We start from the raw sequence: 24306 nt of genomic DNA, 5'->3' as shown, positions 1-24306 counted from the left end.
GTCTGACTTCAATTAATGTGTTGGAAATTATTAACTTTGAAGTAAAAGTCACTCCACAATCACTTAGTCAAATCTTCCAGTACAAATTACCCAATAAATGCACACAACCTGTGTTTATCTATAACACAGGGGTAATCTCCACCTGTTTAAACTGGCTAATGGGTATATGTTTGGCTTTGACTGTGAGTAAAACAAAAATCTATCAAATTTTCCACATTGTCTTCCTCTCTGTTTTCCATTACTGATCTCGGCGGTACCTGATGAGTGACACCAACACCCATCACTCCGATGCCTTTCAGAGACGAAGTCGGTGTGACCTTCACATTTCCCGATAAGAGAATAAACTACAACTGTTTCCTTAGTCTATCAACTGCAGAGTGATGTTAATCTGTGTGACACCAGAAAGACATTTTCGCAGCATCCGCCGATAAGACATGACATTTGTCACGATGTTGGTCGAGCTTTGGCGTCGTCAGTGACTCAAACAGGTTCTTTACTGTACCTTTGTTCTCGCCTGTTGTTCATATTTGCAACAGCAGAGAGGTTATCAGGAGATAATCTTGCTTTCAGTAAGCAAACAAGGGCTACGTGGAAGTGTCATGAGTAGGAAACTTCTACACAAACCTCACAAAGAGCACCAGAAGATGAGGTTAAAGGATTAAGTTAAGGATTACTTTGAATACTTAATTTTATTTGCGCTCTTATTATTTGTTCCAGTATGTCCTTAGAATAGTTTTGAGTGGACCACCACCTTGCATCCTGGACATTGGACTACCTGACCAATACACAAGAGTATGTGAGGACACGGGACTGTGTGTCTAATGTGGGTGTCTGCAGCACTGGAGTCCCTCAGGGAACTGTCCTAGCTCCCCTTTTTCTTCTCTCTCGTTTCTTCTCCCTGGTAGATTTCCACAGAGACAAACATATACCAGTGAATATTCAGGGAATGGACATAGAGAGAGTGGACTATTAAATGCCTGGGTGCTCACATGAAAAAAACAAAATGGAAGGGCTAGGGCACTTTATAAGTTATTTCCTGTTGAAGGACACATAAGTCCTTGGGAGCGCAGGGAGCATGCCTGAGGAGGTCCCTCTTGAACCTGTGGAGTTGGTGGGTGATTGGAGGATGGAAGCGAAGCTGTCCTCCCCGATGAAAACTGACCCCATCTTTACAAACTTTGACGAAGAGAGTTTACAGCGCAGTGCAGTGGGTTTGATCAGTCTGCACAGCATGCTTTTTGTAAAAGTGACCAACTTTAATGCTAAATGTATTTGACTGTGATCTAAGTAACGTAAATGATACAATGAGAAACATCCTTGACATACATGCGAGCTTATTTTATCTTCTTTCTTTCTTAACAAATATTGTGACTTGTGGATGAAGATGTTTTCTCACAGTTTAACTCTGAAGACTGCGGCGACAATAGGCCGGATAAGGTTGTCATGGCAACCGCGTGTCCTTGAGTGTCACAGGGCCGTCCGGGGTGACGTGAGAGTGCATCGATCCTATTCACTGGTGTAATGTGCCTCTTTATTTCACAGTTATTGGCTTTGCGATGGTATGAGAATACCGCTGCTGAAAAACAGACTTAAGTTTAATCCGTCCATTATCTGGAAGCGCTTACACTCAGAGAGGGTCGCAGAGGGCCACAGCCAATCCCAGGTGGTGCTGGGTGAGAGGTGAGATGCATCCTGAACAGACTGCCAGTATCTAACAGATAACAACCATTCAAACCCTGAACACTGATGCTGTTAATGTTGGTATTATTCTAGTATTATTTATTGAATTATTGTCGTCTTATTTACCAGGAATCAATTTAAAATTTAATAAAAATGTGTTTATTGTGTGTATTTAAAACATATTGCTTATTTGCAGTGAACATTTCAAAGAAGATGTACTTCATAAATGTTAGTGAGTTGTTCAATAATTCATTTATTATTACCGTTTTTCCCAAACCAAGCATCACCGTTACACATCAAGTAGCATAGAAACACAGATTACAGCACCACAGTAACACACACGACACACACCATAACGTGAGTTTGAACGCCACCTACCTGAGGAGCAGCACGACATGTGTGAGATATAATATCTCATCTCAGCAAGACATGTGTGAGGTACAACGTGACGTGCATGAGGTGGGACATGACATGAGGAATTATTAATGAGCCATGAGATGAGGAGGAAGTGCTGCTGAATACTCCGCATTTATTTGCCACACCTAATTGATTTTGGCTGAATTATTGCACGCTGAGACTTGGCGTGCGTCATCCACCGGCTAAAAAGGCCTCCTTCACCGTCAAACCTCACTGTGTTACTTGGAAAAATAATTAACTGACGAAACCTGGTTAGACCTCTGACCTCATTTGATGGTGTCAGCCTGTGTGTGTGTGTGTGTGCTGGTGTTAGTGCGTTTGGTGCGTGTGTTCCCATCATGGCATAGAAGAGGAAGGATGAGTGAGTGCACAGCTCAGAGATAAAGACGGAGGATGCGGACAATCAATGAAACCTAAGTCGATGATATAGCGGATCTGTAATTGAAACCAGGATCTGTCCAGATTGCTGTTAGTTCTCCTGAACTGTGAGTCTCCATGTGCCCAAGAGAGGGCCTTGGTAAAAGTAAACAGCTGTTGCTAGGTAAAGATGGATTACGCCGCAGATCTGGTGCAGACCTGTTTGCACATGGCCAGATGACCACAGGTATCAGCCTTTATTAGCTCTGACAAGTTCAGCTCAACGACTAACAAGCTCGCTGTATTCGAGAATGAAAACCAAACAGTCCTTTTACACGACGGTGCTCATGTTGTTTATTTCTTCTTAATTTATGCAGTCAGTCTGACATGAACTCTAATCGCACAGCCTCCATTGTGTCCTAGAGGAGGAGACAATACCGGCTCTGATGGCACCTTTATCTCTGCATCATTGTCCACACATGAAACCAGGCCACGCTGACACATCGTTTCCATCGGTAAACATACTGAACAGCGCCTGAAGTAGACAACATCATTCTCACAGCTGCATTCAGTCGCCATTTGACAGGGCAAACAAACATAGGAGATGGAAAGCTGTGCGCTTATTGGTGAGCATATGTTCCACCGGAATGAGAAGTATAATTTTAACAAAAATAAATCTTTAATATCGCCTGTGAAACTTGCAGCTCTCACTGATTCACTCTTCATGTTTTGTCAGTTTGCACTTTTTAACCACAGTGTGAAAACTATGCAGATAAAAGGAGCTTTAAAGGGTTTATTCGTTGGAGCAGCAGTCCAAAAGTCACAGTCGGCCACAGCAATAGCCGCACGAGTCACTCCCCAGAAACTGTATCAGCTGTTCCTTTGACAATTCGATTTTACTGGCATCATAAACTGAAATGTGGTGTATGTGAATCTCATCTCATCTTCTACTACCACTTATCCTCACACGTAGGGTCAATTTAGAATCACCAATTAACCTAACAAGCATGTCTTTGTAGCGTGGGAGGAAACCCACGCAGACACAGTGAGAACATTTTATGTCAATCTGTTTTCCCATATTTGTCATTTGCAAATGTCACATCTGATAGACGGAAAGCAATGCACTCCATCTATTTCCCTCACATCCTGTCTAAATCATTCAATCCCCATTTGGGAAGATATAAACTATAAAACGACTCATGTGATTTAGTGTCCCCGTGGGCCCGCATATGTAGGACAGATGAAAACAAATGAAAACTACAAATATCGGAGCGCAAAAAACTGCAATCTGAACACGTGACACGGACTGTGGAATTACAAAATGCTGTCCATCATGTTCACTTAGATTCAGGGGGACTGAGGTCATGATGTCTATCTGAGGAGATTAAAGAAACTGGCCCAGAGAGAAATGTACTGCGCACACACTCACTCACACAGGATATGGACTTAACACACATGTCGTGCTGCTCCTCAGGTAGGTGGTATTCAAACACACATCATGTTGTGTGTCGTGTGTGTATTTAAAAAATATCGCTTAATCACAGTGAACACTTCAAAGAAGATGTACTACATAAATGTTACTTAGTTGATTAATAAGACTTCATTGTCCTTTATCATTACTGTTTTCCCCAAACCAAGCATCACCGTTGCACGTCAAGCAGCATAGAAACACAAATTCAGTTTTCATGTATATATTTTACTCCATTATACTAACCAGATAATTAATAGATCAATTAAGATCACACAAACAGAGGACCTGTGCTCACCTGTTACAGCTCCTTTACAAAGGCCATGCCTTAAAATAAGCAAGGAAGTTTATTAGTGGACAGGATGTGAGGGACGAAAGGGGTCAAGGGGATAGGATGGGGGAGGTGGGGGTGTGTGGGTAGATGATGTTCTTCAGATTTAGTGGAGCATTGAGGTTAAACATTGAGGATTCCCATTAAGTAAAATGACATGAACCACTTTCTTGTTCCTGAACCTTTAACTTCTTTAATAATGTTTCAGTTATGTAACGTATGATAATGTATCTCTCTCAGGAGGCATCCATTCATATTATGACCGGGTTTATTTTTAATCCCAATATTCTAAATCTATTTCGGATCGCATAGATGATTGCCACACAAACTGAATACGCTGTTCAGATGATGGAATGGCCATTTTTCATCCCTTCCCTGTGTTTGGTTTTAGTTTCATCTCATCTCCTGATGTGAGTCAGCGGTGTGAAAGAGGAGCTGTCCGCGGTGCTGAAATCTCTCCCTCTTTCTCTGCCTCTCTCTTTCTCTTCCCATCTCTCTTCGTCCTGGTGTCGTGATCACTGAAGGCGGAGAGACGTGTTTTGTGGACTAGGACAGATTTCCTTCATCCATAAGCTGTGGCGCAAAGTCAAGCTTTGGTGAAATAATATTCCACACACTGCCTCAAGCAGCTTATATGCGGGTTGCGTGAGAAAGACGGTGCACAACCTGATAATCATCTACAATGATAAGCAAACCACCCAACAAGATCCTTTAGGATGCGTTTTATTGTTGCGTTTCTTCTTGGTGTCTCCTCCTCCTCCTTCCACTACTCTTGGGACAAACTGGGAGGTATTTTTAGTCACATCTCCCCCTCCCCGAGACCTTCTCCCTCTGGCTCCTCAAACTCACATCTAACCAAAGGTAGACGACAAACTGACGTCAGAGCACCAGTAATTTGACGTGTGAGCACCCCACCCCTCAATCCCCCATCGCGACCAAACACACGCACGCATGCAGCGCACACGCCAGCCCTCCCCCTCTCCAGTATTTCCTCTCCTTGGCAGACCAATAACGCGCAGTTTCACGTTCAGCCTCTGTCTCAGCCAGCGGTGTCTTCAGGATTAAACTGAAAGGAGCTTTCTTTGCTTATTGTTAAACACCATTTGTCATTTGAAAGTTTTTTTTTTCTGTGTGTGGCTGCTTTTTTTTGTTGGATCCATATCCACACACACATAGCTCTATTTAGATATTATAATTTTTTTCTCATCTGGTTGAATTTGCTCTGACATGGAAGTGAGATGTCGTCCAGCGGTGATGTGCTGTGTCCTTGCCGTCCTCTGCTCCGTGGTTCCCCGGTCGCTGGAGTCTTCTTACGCGGACAGGCAGTATCTGAACGAGTGGGCTGTGGAGATCCCAGGTGGACTGTCCGCTGCGGAGGCGATCGCCAAAGAACTGAACTACGAACTGGTCCGACAGGTAGGCACCAACGCCCCGGATCCAAGCATCCAGCTCAGACAAAATAAAAGCTTCACTAAGAACTGTGCGTTTACAGTGTTTATTTGACGACAGTAAATGAGATCTTTCGTTTATCAGCCATTTAAAACACACTCAGAGACTAAGTGATTCATGGTGTTAGTTGATCTCGCGGTATGAGCTGCGGTTGTAACAGCAGTGCAGGCAATAGCTGTATCAGTCATTCTGTTATGCTTGATAAGGCCATTAGACTGGAAACGCATTGCCTCTCTAATAGCCCAAAAGCACACAAGTCTATTTTCAGCACGCTGCTACATCACAGCACAGGGATTTAATGAAGCCGTGACTCACTGTTTACATACTTCTGATAAACCATACCTGCTTTTCATTTCCCCGTCTTTCCCAGTATTTCAGCTTAGACAAACAGGTTGCCTCTAAATTATAAGAACTGCTCATTACTTGTTATGGCTCTGAACGTCACTGGTCAATGATTAACTGATCTAGGTGTAATGGAGCCTGGCACACAGCGGGCGGTCTTCTTCCGTGACATTAATTTAGAGCGCACACTTCAGCCAGGAGTCGTTAGAAAAAGGGGTTTCATATGATGATTGGTTCGGTCTAGCATGGACACATGTTACACATGTCCACATCTCTAATGTGGTCAGTGCAACTAATACAGTTTGCATGTTTTCTTTGTTTTTGTCCGGAATAAATAGAAATAAAAACTAAAAACTGCCAGATTTCTAATAATATAGTTTTCAATGCTGGAGCACAGGTGACACCGCACAGGGTCCCAGTGACCAGATGGCTGGCATTATGTAATTTCCTATAAAATACTCTGACCTTCTCTCATCGCCTCTGCAGATTGGGGCCCTGGAAGACCATTTCCTGTTCAAACACCGCAGACATCCTAGCAGAGCGAGACGCAGCGCCGAGCACGTCACCAGGCAGCTGTCAGAGGACGATCGAGTGAGTGCACTTTATTCTTTTTTTTATTGTTCTTTTTATTATATCTGCTGCTTAAATGGGTGAGAATTCAAATGCCTTCATCTGTTTCCACAGGTGCTGTGGGCAGAGCAGCAGTACGAGAAGCGCCGCAACAAGCGGGCGTCCCTCAGGGAGTGTAGGGACTGCCCGGTGGACAAGCTGTTTGATGATCCCATGTGGAACCAGCAGTGGTATCTGGTGAGTCTCCAGAATGCCTTGATGAACATTATTTACTTACCAGAGCTACACACGTCAGATGTAGGTTTGCTATCCACCCTGCTGGTCATGTGTTGTTTACTGGGGGCCTGGTTTGGCCTTCTGCTTGCATGCAGCCGGTCTGCTCTCTCCTGAGACACTAAAGCCGTGGAGTGCATGTGGACAGCTCCACATGCACCTTCACAAGGCCCTCAAATGCTTTGAGTCTATGGACGGCATGTGTATTTTCACACACTGGTTTGTCAGTAGGATTTTATGTATGTATGTATGTATACGTGTGTCAGGTATTTCAAAGACAAACAGTTTCTACTTTTCGATAAACAACAGAAAAAAAACAAAAACAATAGCATGCTATCAAGCAGTTTCAGCCAAAAGAGCCATTTGCTTAATTGGTTATCCAGTCCCTCGTGGAAATGAGGGACTATAATCCAGCAGGATGGTGTGGAGTGGAGCACTAAGTCCCAATTTACCCTGAATGGGACAGTTTAGCCCACTGAGGCCGAGTAGTAGCAGAGAACTGTAGACTGTAGATGCAGCTGCCTTCCTTTTACTCATCGGTAAGTTTACTATTAACTCAGCAACTGTCCCACTGATCCACAGCACATGGAAACACAATGTAAACACTAGTTGAATGCAGATGAATTGCATTAGGAATGAGTTCATCTACTACCTGTTTAATAATTTAATCTTTTTAGGGAGACAAAAGCAGCCAATATATGTTCATAATTGAAGCAGGTGGTGTTTGGCATACTTGCTTAAAAAATGCTTTTGACCATAATGTTAACAGACACATAACCGGTGAATGAGTCCATGATGAAATATAGGTCCCACCATGTATCATGTCATGCTGCAATAATTATCAACATGCAACAATCACAATTCATTTGATTTAATGAATGTTGTAATTTTTCAATCGTTATCAAAATTATCATATGACTCAAACTGGTAAACGATGATGACTTAGGCTTTTAAGGGCCTAAAAAAGAGATCACCACACGCTAACGCGAACTCTGGATGTCTGTGTTTGATTTGGCCAAAAGTGAGGAACCTAATGTGTGTGCGTGCGTGTGTGTGTGCATTTGGCTGTGCGAGTCAGATTCGCATTACCCTCTCCCGGCATCGACTCCTTCTTTGCACCTGCACTAACCGAACATGAGTCACACGCTTGTGGGGAATAGGAAAACAAATTGAGATGAATCATTTTTGCCCATAAGGGATGATGGCTCTAATGGAATTGGCCTTAAAGTGCCACTTAGTGTATTTCCACATCAGCCCGTGTCTGTGTCACGGCCGGGGCCACGTAACCGACCGTCTGAAGCGCTGTGATTTATTCTCTTTATCCATTTGACGGGGACGAAATGCAGAGACAAATAAAACACGGGTCTCAGGTGTCGCCTGCGTACGTCAGTCTGTGCGGTGAAATGGTATAATTTTATCTCTAGTACTTACTAATGAGGACACGTATGTGATAATGCAGGAGAGTAGCACGCAGACTGAGAGGTTACAAGACACCGGCCACAGATGATCACTGATATTACAGTGAAGGTGGAGCTCTGTGATGGAGTCGGTGCTGAGCCTATGGACAGGATGAGTGTCTCCGTCTATGGCAAGTGGGTGACTGCATGAATCTAACCGGGGAGTGACTCATACTTGTAGTTTAAAATTCCTCCTGCCTGCGTGGCCCGGGTGAATGTGTGGGTGTGTGTTTGTGTCCATGGCTGCGCAAGTGTCAGTCTATGTTAATTGTGCATCGAGGGATCTCTTTGTGCTCCGTGTGTCCATTCAGTCATTATATATGCAGAGAGACTTGCGTAAGCTGCTGTGTTTGTTTGCGCGTGCGCTTGCTGTGGTGCACGGGCAAAATCCGTTCATGGCAGGGCACCGAGAGCCCCCCCAGCTCCCACCAGCATCAACAAGTGAGTCATTTGATGTAAAACCAAAACTAGCAAACCGCACATATGAGCTGGCTGGGAGAGGGAGCCTTCTCTGGTTTCAAGTTGCTATCGAAACACATTGTGTAAAATGTGTGATACGATATCGGCTTGAATTGTGATTTGTGTTTAATTCGCGGCATCAGCAGGGATTGTCCACAGAGAGAGACAGAGGTGCAATATGTGATGAGAGGATGGGGTGAAAACGGGAAATCAAAGTGGAAGTTAAGGAGGGCGCAATACATCAGAGGGATGAGTCACGTCTTGGGGTGGCGTTCTGCAGTGTCTGTGCATAACGCACAAAGAGCAGAGTTCTTTTTTTAGCCTTAGCCGTCTCCTGCTCTGCATCATACTCTTCCCAAGCAGGCAGGCAGGCAGGCAGGCATCAGCCCTTTGGACTCTTTCCTACATGCTGCCAATATTTCCTTTCAAAACAAGCTTGGCACAACCCACACTGTGTAATGTTATACAGCCTCAGAGATGGATTTCCAAATAATCCGACATGGGGATTGAATGTGAGTGAAGTCAGAAAAACACAGTACATCTGGAGGCACTTTAAGGCATCTCAAGGGCTGTATTAATCAGTAGAGTTTCAGCAGCGGAGAGCACAAAAGGATGAAATATTATGACCTTCTAGAGGCAATCTGCCTGAAAGTGGCCATGCAGTAGAAGTGGACTCAGATCCCGTCAAAGGAAAATCCGGTGACGAATTTCTGTAAAGGTCAGACTCGAAAGGCCGGGACACCCTACGTTAGCTGACCTTTTTAGCGTATATGATAATACTTCAACGGCCTGTTTGGATGAAGTGGTCAGAGATAATTGAGTTCAGTTGTGAATTGCAGACGCGTAACTTGCACGGTACTTATTGTGGTATTTCCGCCTCCAGCAAGACACGCGGACGTCCTCCTCGCTGCCGAAGCTCGACCTGCACGTGATCCCCGTGTGGCAGAAAGGCATCACGGGGAAAGGAGTGGTCATCACCGTCCTCGATGACGGGCTGGAGTGGAACCACACAGACATCTACTCCAACTACGTAAGACACCGTTTCCATGGAGACAGCCTCCGTCGTCTGGGTCTGCTGTTGCCTTGGCAACGCTGCTGGTGACACCTTACAGGGCGAATTATAACGGCAGCAATAAATCATCCATACCACGATGCCTGCTTTTAACTCATATGTGTAAAAAATTCTAATAATGGCTCGTGTTTCCACAATTTTATGACTAAAACTTGGCTTCAGAGCTATATCATTTTTTTCATCTTTCGCATTCCTCCAATAATGTTTTGACAGCCTGGAAGGGGATGTAGACAATTACAAGTCAGTGAGAGTGAGCGTGCCTGAATGGGAGCTCTTCAACGTTTCTCACGTCAAGAGGAACTCTAAAACCCTTAAAAAGCCCCCCCATCTGTGGTGTGGTTTCAAGCAGCGCCTCTATTCTCTCAGAAGGCAGCTGCCACTGCCGCACCAGAGCAAAAGGAGGAAGGAGAAATGGAAGAAGAGAGATAATGTATGACAACAGCGCTGATGGAAACGACTCCCTCTGTAATCAAGTTAGCGCTGATTAATCAGAGAGGATCAATCAGCCGAGATGCTCGCCCTTAACAATCAAAGCATGTGAGCAGCATCGGCATAACGTAATAGAAGTAATTCTAAAATTACGGTGAATCACAAACTGAGAGGAAATGAAAGCTATATCTGTTAAACAATTTGTATATTTTGATATGTTTATTCTAGCGTAGAGGAACGACAGGGGTGACAAAAACAGACACACGAGGCAACACAAAAGATACACTGCAGTGACATGAATCCGGTGACACAACCTTCGTATTGAAGCGGCCTCAGTGTTTCAGCAGATGCTGAACTTGTGTGTCTTTTCACATCAATGTCTTCTCTCAACACCAGCCGTATGTGTCACCATGACAGCAGCACGGCCCCCGACAAATAGGTGTTTGAAGCCTCCGTCACTGATGCGCCCTGACGTCAACACTGTCTTTCTGTTTTATTCCCCGAAGGACGCCGCAGCCAGCTATGATTTCAACGACAACGACCCAGACCCTTTCCCCCGATACGACTCCACCAATGAAAACAAGTAAGTGCGCTGAAAACATTTGCAGGCCTTCCATAAATATGAATATGCACCAGATTTTAGCAGTTAATGCTTCTGCTCCCTTGGAATAGTCTTTGCAGCGGTCATGTTTCTTCACCATGGTTGCCGTTCACAGGGTGCACCCCAGTGCGATAACAAACACGCCTAGTCTCCGTATTAAAACTGATTCTCTCTGATGAGATAAAACCCTGGAAGTTGATTAGAAAACAGTGGAAAATGCCTCCCCCACTCTCACACATTTCACTGCCAACAATCCAGCTTTGTTATCAGAACACTCCACTGTGCAAAGTCTCCCAGATGAATAATTACAGAGCCAATCAACCAGAGGTTCTCAGCTTTCAGAGGAGGCATGTGACACCAGTATCAATATTTTCTGCTCTAATTGTGAATTAAGGATCGTGTTCGATGATGTTTACGTTCTGGCAAGTAAAACGGCTCAGAATAATCTGTGAGGAAACACGGAACATCATGCCGTTCTTTTACAAACACAAGCGATAAAGTTTCAATAACATGCATCATTTCCTCTCAGGCATGGTACTCGCTGTGCAGGGGAGATTGCAATGCAGGCAGACAACAATAAATGTGGGGTCGGAGTGGCGTACAACGCCAAGGTTGGAGGTAACGAGATTTTATTAACTTCATGCATTTAAAGGAAGAAGGAAGAATTCCTTCCTTCAAATTCAATTCCTTTGCTTTTATCTCTCTGCTCAGGGATTCGTATGCTGGATGGGATTGTGACTGACGCCATTGAAGCGAGCTCTATTGGGTTCAATCCGAACCACGTGGACATCTACAGCGCCAGCTGGGGACCCAACGATGATGGCAAGACGGTGGAGGGCCCCGGCCGTCTGGCCCAGAAGGCTTTTGAATATGGTATTCAGCAGGTAAATGATATAACAGGCAGTTTGTGCTCACATTCAGTTGATGTGATCTGTTCCTAATGGGAGCTGAGACCTGCTGCTGTGATGGGAATCAGATAGAACAGAATCAATGAAAGCAATATAGAGAGAGAGCTGCTATGAATAAAGATTTGAATGACAAAGTGCCATCGGGTATTGTCATTAGAAGAGATTTGCATTGGGCAGGTGATTATTTAATGTGGCAACGTGCTAGCGTGAAAACATTAAACTCCTGAGGCCTGAGCTTTTCTTTGGGTTGGTATGCATTTTTATTTCTTTATTTGAGATTAGTTGGACTGAAGAACTATAAAAAGTAAGCATTGTCTTTGAACAGGAAGTAGGTTTTGGAAAAACTTATGTCTTCATGTGGGATTATTTCAACTCATTATGATAAAGTCACCAATATGCAACAAAATATAAAACTGTTCATTTCCATGTGCAAAAGCAGAATTGCAAATAATGAAGTGTCAACAATCGAGTACTTGCTAATTAGCGAAATTATAGCTTGTTACTATTGATTAAATTTGAATGTCATATTAAACTAGAAACGTTAATAAGCATAAATAAACATGTTCCAGCAGCAAAATCTGATGAGGTTTTGTACCTTGTCCACTTTTGTTACTTGATCAGCTGAAATGCCCACTATCATGCTTTTACACTAACTAGTTATGAGGATAAAAGTTTAAATGAAGCAGAACAAGCTGCCACAAACCTAAAACTTAACGTCCCCACATGAGGATGCTGGGACTCAGGAGGTTAAGTTGACTACACATTATTTCACAGCACACGTCCAAAGGATTTCTTAAACCCTCACATTTTATAATTATGTCATGTCAGCTTTTGTGTGCATTTTATACTGCACATTAAATAAGCTGCAGTAAAAGCTACAGGGCAGCATCTGACAAAGAAACACATCTAGCATTTTCTTTTCTCTGTTACGCCTTCCCGTAGGGCCGTGGTGGGAAAGGATCTATCTTTGTCTGGGCATCAGGTAATGGTGGACGCCAGGGAGATAACTGTGACTGCGACGGCTACACGGACAGCATCTACACTATCTCAATCAGCAGCGCCTCCCAGCAGGGCCTGTCCCCGTGGTACGCTGAGAAGTGCTCCTCCACTCTGGCTACAGCGTACAGCAGTGGAGACTACACTGACCAGAGGATTGTAAGCAGCCTGTTGACGCTAGGTCACATCACATTGTATTTTAATCAAGGTTATTTTAACTTAAACAATCTTTCTTTGTTTTCAGACAAGTGCTGATCTGCACAACGAGTGCACTCAGACTCACACCGGAACTTCTGCCTCTGCTCCGCTGGCTGCAGGAATATTTGCCCTGGCGCTGGAACAAAAGTATGTAACACTGTAACTTAGCCGCACAATCGAAATATTACGTAAAGTAATCAAAAACGGATGAATGCCCAGCGATGATCGTAAAATAATCACTGATCTGCTTCCTACGTCAGTCCTGATCTTACCTGGAGAGACCTGCAGCACATTGTGGTCTGGACCTCGGAGTTTGATCCTCTGGCCAATAACCCGGGCTGGAAGAGGAACGGAGCAGGACTTATGGTGAACAGCCGCTTCGGCTTCGGCCTCCTCAATGCCAAAGCCCTGGTGGACCTTGCTGACCCGGCCACCTGGAAGCATGTGCCAGAGAAGAAGCAATGCATCGTCAGGGATGATTCATTCCAGCCGAGGTATGTGACGCCTTTTCTACCTGATTCTGTCTGACCATCTCTCTGGTCTTCTCTGGTGTTTCTCACTAATCAGCAATAATTAATTATATTCATGATAATAATGAATAAAATGTGTTCACGTTGAGTTGGTCAAGGTTAGGTTTCGGACACAGTATGCTACATTTTGACGTCTAATTTTAGAGACCGAGAGAGACCTTTAATTCTTTTTGTCCTGACGTTTTGGGTTCAGCAAAGCAACCCAACAAAACCATCTGTGTTATTAAAGACGCATCTGTTGCTGTTCGTCATGACAATGACAAGTCTTAAGCCCAGGGCAGCTTTCTGTGCCATGAAAATGAATTAAAGTGCCTTTTAAATCATGACAGCTGTGATCATTTGAACCGGATTCCAATCATTCAATCACAATGATAATTAATAGCTGTTATACAGTAGGATTAAATATGCAAATCCTAAAGCTGTCAACCTAAGAGAAACGTGGAATAGGTTCAACCGTTTACAATTAATTTCTTTCTTTGCACTAAAGTTTTGAGTATACTGAGAGAAAAAGCTGCTGTGCTTTGTCTTTAAAACTTCTGATATCCTCAACAGATGCTAAGGTGAACAGAGCCCTTTGTTCCTTTAAATGTCCACTCTGCAATTTGCTTTGGATTACGGGACTCAATAGCACCAACACCCAGTTTCCCCATTACCTTACTACATCCTGGTTTAATCCCAAGGATTTGGCTCTACATTTCCGTCAATGCTTAGTGCTCCACAACCCCCTCCAGCTTTGTGCCAGCTTGAACACGGAAATCCTTTCATTCATGTCTGGGAGAGATGGGGATTACCTGTTTTTTTTTTGTTGTTGTTGTTGTTGTTGTTTTGTTTAGTTTTTTTTTTCCGCAAATGAAGACCAAAGGTTTCCAAATCTGCATATGCATATTATATGACTGCCATTTGAACAAACTATACTATAATATGGAATGTTTGCAGGTTCAATGTTTTAACAGATGCAATAATGAGAACATACAAGTGGACTGGACATACGACAGACTAGAGCGTTGTGATGGTGAGTGTTTGTGTCTCATTCACTGCTATTTTAATGCACCCCACAGGGAACTTAAAGCAGCGGGGGAGATCACTATAGAGATTCCAACCAAAGCCTGTGCAGGGCAGGAGAACGCAGTCCGCTCATTGGAGCACGTGCAGGTGGAGGCCAGCATTGAATACACCAGGAGAGGAGACCTGCACATCACACTCACCTCCCCAGCTGGTTAGAGACAAGCACACATACACAAGTGAATACAAACCAATGCCATATAAGCAACAAAGCTCTGAAATGGTCTGTTCCTTTGCATTTTGTTCCAGGTACCAGCACGGTGCTGCTGGCAGAGAGAGAGAGGGACACGTCCTCTAACGGCTTCAGGAACTGGGACTTTATGTCTGTCCATACATGGGGAGAAGATCCCACCGGGACGTGGACCCTAAAGATCACAGATACTGTGAGTTACACATATATTTAGAGTCTTTCTCTAGCCTAGCGTAGCCACACTCAGTTCTTCTGAATATGAGTCAGGTTACACACCACTGGAATTTGATTATGGGACATGTTTCAACTGGTACAGACAAAAGAAACTCTGCATGCATCTGAATAGCGCAACAACTAATCAGAGCCAAGTAGTTGTAATCAGCTACATATGAAGTGTATGACAGTGTTGTTGTTACTTTTCCATCCATGCCCACCTAAAGCCCACCCAAACAGTTTGATTGGTCCAGCAGATCATTGCCAGGGCATAATCAGAGGGACTCCCTTACTAACTTTATCCCACAAAGATTTGTTGGACTTGCTTCCAGGCTAATCTTTTAATTTAATCTTGTAATTTGAAACAAGTATTCCCTAGTTTCATACAAAAATTTGTAAGGAAATAGCAAAATAGAGAACTCATAACAAATCTTTGTGGTGCAGCCTGTTCACCAAAGTACTGTCTGGTGTAAATAATTTGCAATTTGTACTTGTGTACTTTGGGATTATGTACATACAGTGGCGGGCCGTGCATTTTCCACCTAAGCCTTCAGTGCTTCTCTCACTGCAGCCATCAGTCACATACGTCAAATCCAGTAGTAGCATCAATGTCGACACAATAAAATGGTATAAAGATACATAAAATAAGTAAATATAATTAATTTTACTCACGATTAAGAAATAATTTAGAGTTTTCCTCTGAGCCTGAGCCAGGTGCACTGCTCTTAGTCAGTGGAAATGAAAGGGGCTGTCAAATCCTTTTCTGTAGTTACCTGACCTTTCTTAATAAATTTTCTTGAAAAGTCCGTCTTGAAAATTACTTTGACAGTAATTTCTCAAACAAATCCATTCATCTCCTCTTACAGCCACAGGTGACAAAACATCTATTAAATCAACACAACTATATTTTTCCTCGTCCAGCTCACAACAGATGCAGTTCACTAGCTATGGCTAGCCACTCTGACTATCCAATCAAAGGCTGTGAATACGATGACATTACTGTACTCCTGTTAGCAGGCCCTGGTGTCCTCAACTCAAATTCTGATTTGGTTAAAGCAACAGTCTGATCAGCACTTATTAACACTGTTTCTGCAGAACTGATTCTGAAGGCCTCCAGGCAGATTTCTGTGACCCTAGCAATAAATCATGGCTAAAATGTGATTGGACAAGAGCTTTTATATAAAAATACACAGTTGGAAGCAGCGCAACCAGAGGAAAAGCTATGAAAGGAAGTGAAAAAGACCTTTATGAATTATTTAATAGGTATTCATGGCAAATATATAATTAAGTCTGTTATTCAGATATTTTTTTAGGCCAACAGAGAAGGCCTTGCCTACCCTGATGGCCCACTACTGTATATATAACACCTTTAGTCAAGGGTTCAAGTTTTTGGCATTAACTTGTCAGGTACTGATTATGACAATGCTTGATGCAAATATCTACACCACAGTCCAGTCCTTTTTGGTTGCAGGCAGCCACAAGTCGTTAATTCTCTTTTTTTTTTTCTTTTTTTTTTTTTTACCTGAGATTAAACCAACCTTATTCCCTATCACAGTCAGGCCGTATGGAGAATGAGGGACGGATTTTAAACTGGAAGTTGATTCTCCACGGCACGTCAGAGAAACCAGAGCACATGAAGAAACCTCGAGTGTACATTCCTTACAATGCTGTGCAGAATGACCGCCGTGGAGTGGAACATATGGATGACATGATGGAGGTGAGCACAAATGTACCAAAGTTTGAAAGTGCAGGTGATATGGATGCGAGAAGGAATCAATCAATAATAAGTTTAATTTAAGTGCATCCTCAGTTTTAGATCAGTTAAACTGATCAGTACAGTGGCAGTCTGTGTTTAATTTAGGGTCTATTGTGCCTGTCTCTGAGGACTACTCTAATAGATCTAGATGTCCATTCTGAAGAAGATTTTTATCTCACTGATAGCGTTATAAACCAATATCCTGTCTTGTTTTTCTCTGCCTGGCGATATAGGAGCCCACACAGGCCCATTCACTTCAGAAGACTGAGATTGCAAAAGCTTCTTCTCCTTCCGATCCAGAGAAAGAACCCAAAGAGCTCTCGAATTCTCCTTTCACCCCCTCTCTGGCTCTGATTCGTCTCCTGCAGACGGCCTTCAACCAACAGACCCCGGCCCTACAGCAATCTCAGGCTGTGGCCAGGGCCTCCTCCGCCTGGAGGAAGCAGCTGCAGTCAAGCCAGAGCATCTCACCTCCCTCTACGAGACTCCCACCTCAGAAGCTATACCAGGCTCTGGACATGATCAACAAGTACCGTGGCAACGACGACAGCGTGTACAGTGACTACAGCGATGGCTTTTACAGCAACAAGCCGTACAGGCACAGAGATGACCGACTGCTGCAGGCCCTCTTTGAGATGCTGGACGATGATCGCAAGTGAAACCCCTCTGGGAAGCGGAGTGGCGGAGGTCCAGGAGGAAGAGATGAAGCGTGGTTTGGGAGCAGAGGAACAAGGCAAAGAGGGACGAGACTGGAGGAGAAGAAACATAGAAAAGAGAACTCCTCCGCTCAGATCTGTTTTTTTTCACCCAGCTGCATCTACGTACCTTCATTTGCCTATCATCATTTCTTAATTGATTCTTTCATTCCTTTGCTCTCCCATGCAAAGTTTCCAAATGTGATTCAAAACCCGTGGACTCATTTAGAACCTCTCTGCTATCTCCATATAGTGACAGCATAAAAGCATTTAAACCAGAGCCTGTGGAGTGTGTGTGGGGGGTGGGTGATGGTGGCCTTGTCTCTCTTCTCCTTACTGCCTGCTCGAGCATGTCACCTTTAGAGTCTAAGTTTTGTAATAGTATCTATATATTAACTATATATTATACAGAGACGATGATTGTAATATGGTTTGGAAAACACAGCGTCGCCACCTTCGAATCCAAAAATCCCATTTCTACTTTAGCTTTCGTCAGAATGTCCAACATCCGTTTTATGTTTCACACTAGAGGAGGACAAATTGACCCATAAAGCCTGACACAACACCATCAAATTACAATCAGCACAAATAAATGAGGGAAATCTAAATTCAGATAAAAAAAAAAAAAAATTAAAAAATATGTTGACAAAAGGTTTATTCTCAGGGTGTCAACAAAACTACAGATTAGTTTTCTGGACTATTCAAAGTATTAAGATAAATGCATTTAGTGTGAAAGATTATTGACTTCATAAGTATACAGTTCTACTAACGGGCTACTCAAAATCGGAAATCATGAATATACCATGGAAATATAAAATAACGGAAAGAACACTGGGATGTCTTAGATATATTAAAAAAAAACACACACATGTGCAATTTGTTTAATTTTGTACGAGTACAATGCTGCATCGAGAAATGAGCTATTTTTCTAAGGATCCTCTTTAGCTTATGAAATATTAGGAACAGAAATATCATGGACAGTATCAAATCCTTAAACAGTTTATTTTCTCGTGGCACAGTTCACTCAGTAACCACAAAGTAAGTGTAGCTACAAATGAACACTGCCAAACTCTTTGCTGACAAAAACAGGACAAAACTGTGTATTCAGTGATTGCTGTTTGTTCATAATCTGTAATATTTCAACGGCAGACAGCTCTGTGAATCCTGGACACACTCTGACGTTAATATCTGCAGCCGAATCATTCCTCTGGTATTCATTTGGTATTAAGGGACCTATCACACTGCAGAACCCTCTGTAGAATAGCGGCTCTGCCCTGCAGCCTTCAAGCGCATTCATGTCCTTAACGCCTTAATATCTGCTGTAATAAAAGCTGCATACCCGTCTTTACTTGGTGTAGATCAATTTACAGATGCTGTGTGTAAGTATTCGTGACATGAATCGTTGTGAAGTCTCCTTGCAGAGCCTCTATCCCCCAGCTCGGAGCTGCCTGCCCCACTTCTCTGCCAAAAAAACGAGACAGGAAAAAAAAGATGATGTTTGGGGAAACGCTTTTCACGCGCCCTGTAATTTGTCCACTCATTCGTGTACCCCGTGCTGTTTTCTTTGTTTCTTTTTCTCCTTTTTGTTTTTTTTTGACTGGTACTTCAGTCCAAAAGTTGTTTACACTGACCAATGTTATGTTGCGATTTCTGTATGGATGTACAAAAAAAAAAAACTATATGAGATTTATCGTAATAAACTGCAAAGTAACTTCTCGAGTGTGTTTGAGTCTCTGCCAGCGTACAGCTCTTGGCTTTGGTGTGATTTGCGCTTGCTTCACGTCATAGTCCTGACGAATGAGACTGCAGCAGGAGGAAAAATCTAATTTTGAAATGGAGTCCTTGTGCAATGTACGCAATATTGCTTACGCATTAAAATGCCTCAATGGTATTTTGTGAAGAAACACAAGCGCTGTGTGCAGATGGATAATGCACTTTGGATTTTATGAATGGATGGACACACTGACGGCACAGCTCTGTGATTGCCAGTCTTGTCTATCACGCCACATGTATCTATACTGATGAATCTTGACAGTTATTGGGCAGAGTTTCAATTTTGTACAGAGTTTTTAATCCCCTGATTAATTTTCTGGCACCGGCATGGGGATTCACTGTAAAGCTGTGAAGCAAGAGTTTTGTCTCCCCTGTCTGGAAGAGAGTGTAGTTACACAAATAGTGTCAATCTAAAGTAAACCATCTACCATCTAAAGTAAACCAGTGCCTGCTTTCTGCAATTTGAGGTTGTTTAAGTCTAGAACTTCCCCTTTTAACAATAGACGCCTGTATTTTATTTTAATATTTCCTGACTGGCGGGCGCCCAGAATTCACAAAACCTCAGCTACAACTCTTGCTTCTCCATTAGGTTGACTTGCTTATTCTCCATTCTCTTTATTAGAGGCAAAGACAGGTTTATCTGATGTTAAAAGGCTTAACAGACATCCATTCCTTTTTGCTAGTCTTGCACTGTGGCTTTAATATCTTCACCGTTATTGGAGCAGTTGATAAATGTTGATTAAAGAAATATTAATTACTATAGCATTTTTTTAAACAGATTCTAGTGTTTCAACTTTTTATAAAAGCATGACAGTGGATGCCTTGAAAAGGAGAAGGGGCCACTGAGGCTGTAAATGTATAGTGTTCAGATTAGCCGTAGACTCTTGTCAATGTGTGAACTCGGAAAAAAAGAAAAAGGGAACATAGTGATATTCCAGTAGTGACATTGTGTTTTGTATTGAACACAACACCACCTTGTGAACATAAGTGGTACAACACCCTCCTGACAAGTACTAACACACAAGCCCGGTGTATTGTAGACTTTGAGTAAAATAAAAGTGCAGTTTTCGGTGAGTAGGCAAACCTGGGTTAAGGGAAAGAATGTTAGTCCTTTTTTTTTTCTTCATTATCTGCATAAATGTGATGATTTTCCTTTCCTTTTTGTGTCTTATTCTCCACTCCTCCCATTGCCTCGTTCCCAAAACATCTGGTTGCTTTGGTTCTGCTCCAGAAGTGAATACTGCAAAAGTCTGCGATGGAATGTGAGAGGGGGGAGTGGGGAAACAAGATATCTGAAGGAAAGTGAGTGGAAAGTATTATAAAAGCAGAGAGAGGGGAGAGAAACGAAGGGACAATGTAAGAAAATAAGCACATTTCCAGGAAGACACAGCCCGAGCGGCCAGAGAGAGAGCTGTAGGAGCAGAGTCCTCAGAAAAGGGTTTCCGTGTTTATCCACCAGTAACTCGAAATATGTTCTGCAAGACGCCTACAGGTTAGTACGACTGCCACCGCCCCACCTCTTCTGCATGTATCTTTTGTCGCAGATTTGTGACTGCTGTATTTGCACATGCGAGAAGCCCGTGGTTTTTTAGGAGATTTGTCTTGAGCCAGCCAGAATGAAGTGCAAACACAAACACGTTAAAAAAGCTTATCTCCATGAAGGCCAAATAAACCCTTGATTAATTCAAGAACTCGCATTCGTGCAAAACTTCTGCGGCTGGTGAAAGAGCATGCATGTTCTATCTCAAGACAGTCCCAGTGTGTGCTCAGATACCCGTCTTTCTCGATAAATCTCTAACTTTAGCTTTCACGTGTATTTGTCTTCAGGCACTGCTGGAAATTTTGCGTTGTGTATTCAAGTTGTCACAGCTCATTCACTTCAGTATCACTTGTTTCTCATTTTGCTTCTTTTTTTTATACTAACCCTCCTAAAACTCAGAACTGGAACAAATGCTTTTTGTGATGCATATGCAGCAAAATCAGAGAGTTAAATATGAAGTAGTGTATGTCTAATTTGCATGTGCTCTATCAAAATTAGTATAATTTTATCAGTCGTATAAGGTCTGGCCTTCAAACCATCAAGTGTATGAAGGAACTTATTCTTTTTTAGTGGAAGAGTCTTGAATTGGTTTTTATTAAATTACGTGTGCATCTGTGTTTTTGTCCTTCGAACAGGGGCAGTCAGGGTAACCAGAATACAACTCGTCCTCTGCTGTACTCTCCTGTCTCTTATCATTTGTAAGTGAACAGAAGGAAATGTCCTAATATAACACTCTGTCTGGCAGGACAGTACACACACATAGGAAAATGTACAACAGAGCTTTGTTGCCATGTCCTACAGTGACCTCAGCTGAGCTGCGCACTAAGCAATGACTGTTTTTTTTTTATTTCCAGTCCTTTTCAGGAGGGTCAACTTTTTTATTTTGTCTGAATTGTAGCAGCTTACTATAAACCAGTATACCCTTTAAATATTACAGATATGGCGAAACATATACATGGTTTATAAAGCGAGCAGATGTGAGCAGCTGGATTGGAGTATGTGTGTCTTACGCAGGTCAAAATGATGTTTAAATAGTAAAGTATGCTTTGCCTCCTCAGACTTCCTTCATGGACGTAAAGCTGCAACCGGTGTGGAGTCGGCACATCCAATCTACCATTTCTTGGAAAAGAGCAGGGGAAGAATAAAGATGGACACGCTGGTCAAGGCAGCAGAACCACAAACTCCCCCGGAGACGCTATGGGGAGCTCCCTTGGTGTGGGGCGACCAGCGTAACTCAGCGCGGCGCAGGGCTAAACTTGCAAGTCAGGAAATTCACATCGGTCTGTTGACCGTCGTGGTGGGAACTTATGCCCACTTCGTTCGGCGTTTCATCTCTTCAGCCGAAATGTACTTTCTCGATGGTCAGATTGTGACCTATTACATTCTCACAGACAACCCTCGTACTCTCGACCCCCCACTCGACCTGGGGCCTGGACGACAGATGACGGTGGTTCCTGTGGCGGAGCTCCCCGGCTGGAACAGGTTGGCTCTTCGGCGGATGGCTCTGGTTGCTGATGTCATAAGAGACATTGGCGAAGAGGTTGAGTACATCTTCTGTGCTGATGTTGACCTGGAGTTCGTGGCCCCTGTGGGAGAGGAAATCCTGGGAGACCTGGTGGCTACGCTGCACGCAGAGCTCTTTGGGAGGCCGCGAAACGCGTTCCCTTACGAATTTGAAGAAGCCTCATCAGCTTGCGTGGAAGAGGATGAAGGAGACTACTACTACACCTCGGAGCTGTATGGCGGGTTGGTGTCTGAAATGTACAAACTGGCTCGTGCCTGTTCTATGCTCATTCTTCAGGACCAAACTAAAGGCATAACAGCAATAGGCCTGGAAGAGAGCTACCTCAACCGCTACCTGATTGACCACAGGCCAACCTGTGTGCTGTCACCAGAGTACAGCTGGTGGGATTCAGCCTTGGTCGCCCATGTGCCTGTACAGAGGCTGGTTTCCTTGGGAAGGCAATGTGAGGTTTATAACGAGAAGAAGAAAGAGCTACACAAGTGTTGAGTCAATCCAAAATATTTGAGGCATTTCACCACGCATCCAAGTGACTTCTTCTGTCCTGAATGGCTGGTGGGGAGTTTAGGGCTTATTTTTAGAGCATCTGTAGGAGATGTCCACCTGAAACTCATATGTTGATGATCCATTAGTGACCTGCAGAGTACAGCAGTTTGGATAAATGGTGAAGTCTTCCAAAAAGTCCCTTTCCTTTAACTTTGTTTAAGATATACCATTAAAGTATGGATGTTGACCTTACTCTGACATGAACTGACAGTACCATTTGCTGTGGGGAATGTTAGAGGGTCAAACATAAGCAAACAGTGTTGTATAGGACATGGAGTTAAAAAAGAGAGAGAGAGAGAGAAAACACATGTTCTAGTCATCGAAATTAAATTCTGAATTCTGTTTTTCATGCTACGGCCCGGGGCCAATAAATGCAGCCTGCAATCACGTTGGAGCAAATATGCACTGGGTTAAAGCTCCATTTGTGCGAATAGAGGTTCTGTGTGTCTGCTATCTCCTCCACGGCAGACAAAAAAAAAAAAAAAGAAATTGACCTGTCTCTTTAAACAAAACGCTGCCCTCTCCATTAATGTCAGCCTCAGAGATACTGCTCCAGTGGCTTTGTGGTCAGCGGTGATAAGAGTCAACAGTGTAAGTGCACACTTTCCCCACAGTGGACAATCATTAACTGGAAGAGCTGCTGTTTCAAGGTTTTTAAAAACCAGGTGGGGGGAAATGGATCCAACGGGATGCTCCTTCTCTAGCTTACATGTGTTTAAGTTTGGGTTTCACCACAAGAAAACCTTGTTAAAATTGTCCATAATGTTCTGACATTTTTTAATTTATCGGTTGGAGTAAAAGGTAAACTCAAAATGGTCCAGTGTTGTCCTCCCTTTTCTCCCACACACACAAACAAAAAACACACTCCCACACTCCCACATTCACACTCTGCTTTCTCTCTACTGTGTGCTGTGTTTTAATGGGAGGGTTAAACAGCAGCAGATGTTTCTTTTCTCACTGCCAACAGAATCTGTCCTCGGGGCCAGATCGCCACGTGGAGTGAAGTTGGAGGTGAACTTCACATAATCTTATGAAACCAACTGTCAATTGTTTTGTTTGTTTCACCACATTCAAAATCAGCACCAGTCACTACACCTGTGTCTCTGGGAATGCATGGTCAGCTTATTGAGCTCTAGTCAAATTTGACCAGAGTTGCTCAGTGGACTGTAAATCTCTGTCTCATAACACCCTGCTTTCACATAGCAACATATGTATAGCACAATGTATCTGCAGATGTTCCTTAACATCTGGGGCCATTTTCGCAAAAGTCAAAAGTCAAACTTCAGAAACGACATCTAAATTAATCTGCAGCACAAAGCTGTCAAGTTTTTTGCCTATGGCCAGTACTTTTTTTATGTTATTTGTAGCCACTCACCAGCTGGTGTCACTTAGTGTTACAGCTTCTATGGCTCTTATATCTGAATTACTGTGAAGTCGATTTATGAAACATGAAACATTAGACTAACATAAGA

The 24306-nt window shown here is 43.1% G+C and overlaps 2 protein-coding genes across 3 annotated transcripts; both read left to right on the top strand.

The window, feature by feature from the left end:
• The first annotated feature begins 5244 nt into the window (after positions 1-5244).
• pcsk1 (proprotein convertase subtilisin/kexin type 1) lies at positions 5245-19054 on the top strand. The gene is made up of 14 exons (XM_047583642.1): positions 5245-5669; positions 6531-6635; positions 6729-6851; positions 9687-9833; positions 10811-10887; positions 11435-11523; positions 11617-11789; positions 12756-12968; positions 13054-13154; positions 13268-13501; positions 14596-14753; positions 14849-14982; positions 16558-16719; positions 16992-19054. The coding sequence occupies exons 1-14, from the start codon at positions 5481-5483 to the stop codon at positions 17415-17417; spliced, it is 2331 nt and encodes a 776-aa protein (XP_047439598.1). The 5' UTR covers positions 5245-5480; the 3' UTR covers positions 17418-19054.
• Positions 19055-20480: 1426 nt separating this feature from the next.
• Positions 20481-23647, top strand: LOC125006869 (globoside alpha-1,3-N-acetylgalactosaminyltransferase 1-like). 2 transcript variants are annotated; one of them, XM_047583334.1, is made up of 3 exons: positions 20485-20718; positions 21402-21464; positions 21825-23647. In XM_047583334.1, exons 1-3 carry the CDS (start codon positions 20697-20699, stop codon positions 22775-22777), a joined length of 1038 nt encoding a protein of 345 aa, XP_047439290.1. In that variant the 5' UTR covers positions 20485-20696; the 3' UTR covers positions 22778-23647. The 2 variants fall into 2 exon arrangements, with proteins under 2 accessions (XP_047439291.1, XP_047439290.1); XM_047583335.1 differs by lacking the exon at positions 21402-21464 and having other exon boundaries at positions 20481-20718.
• The last annotated feature ends 659 nt before the right edge of the window (positions 23648-24306 follow it).

The sequence above is a fragment of the Mugil cephalus genome, chromosome 4, assembly GCF_022458985.1.
Source record: "Mugil cephalus isolate CIBA_MC_2020 chromosome 4, CIBA_Mcephalus_1.1, whole genome shotgun sequence".
Classification (NCBI taxonomy): domain Eukaryota; kingdom Metazoa; phylum Chordata; class Actinopteri; order Mugiliformes; family Mugilidae; genus Mugil; species Mugil cephalus.
The sequence above is the reverse complement of the archived record's forward strand: the minus strand, read 5'-3'. Positions and strand labels throughout refer to the sequence as shown.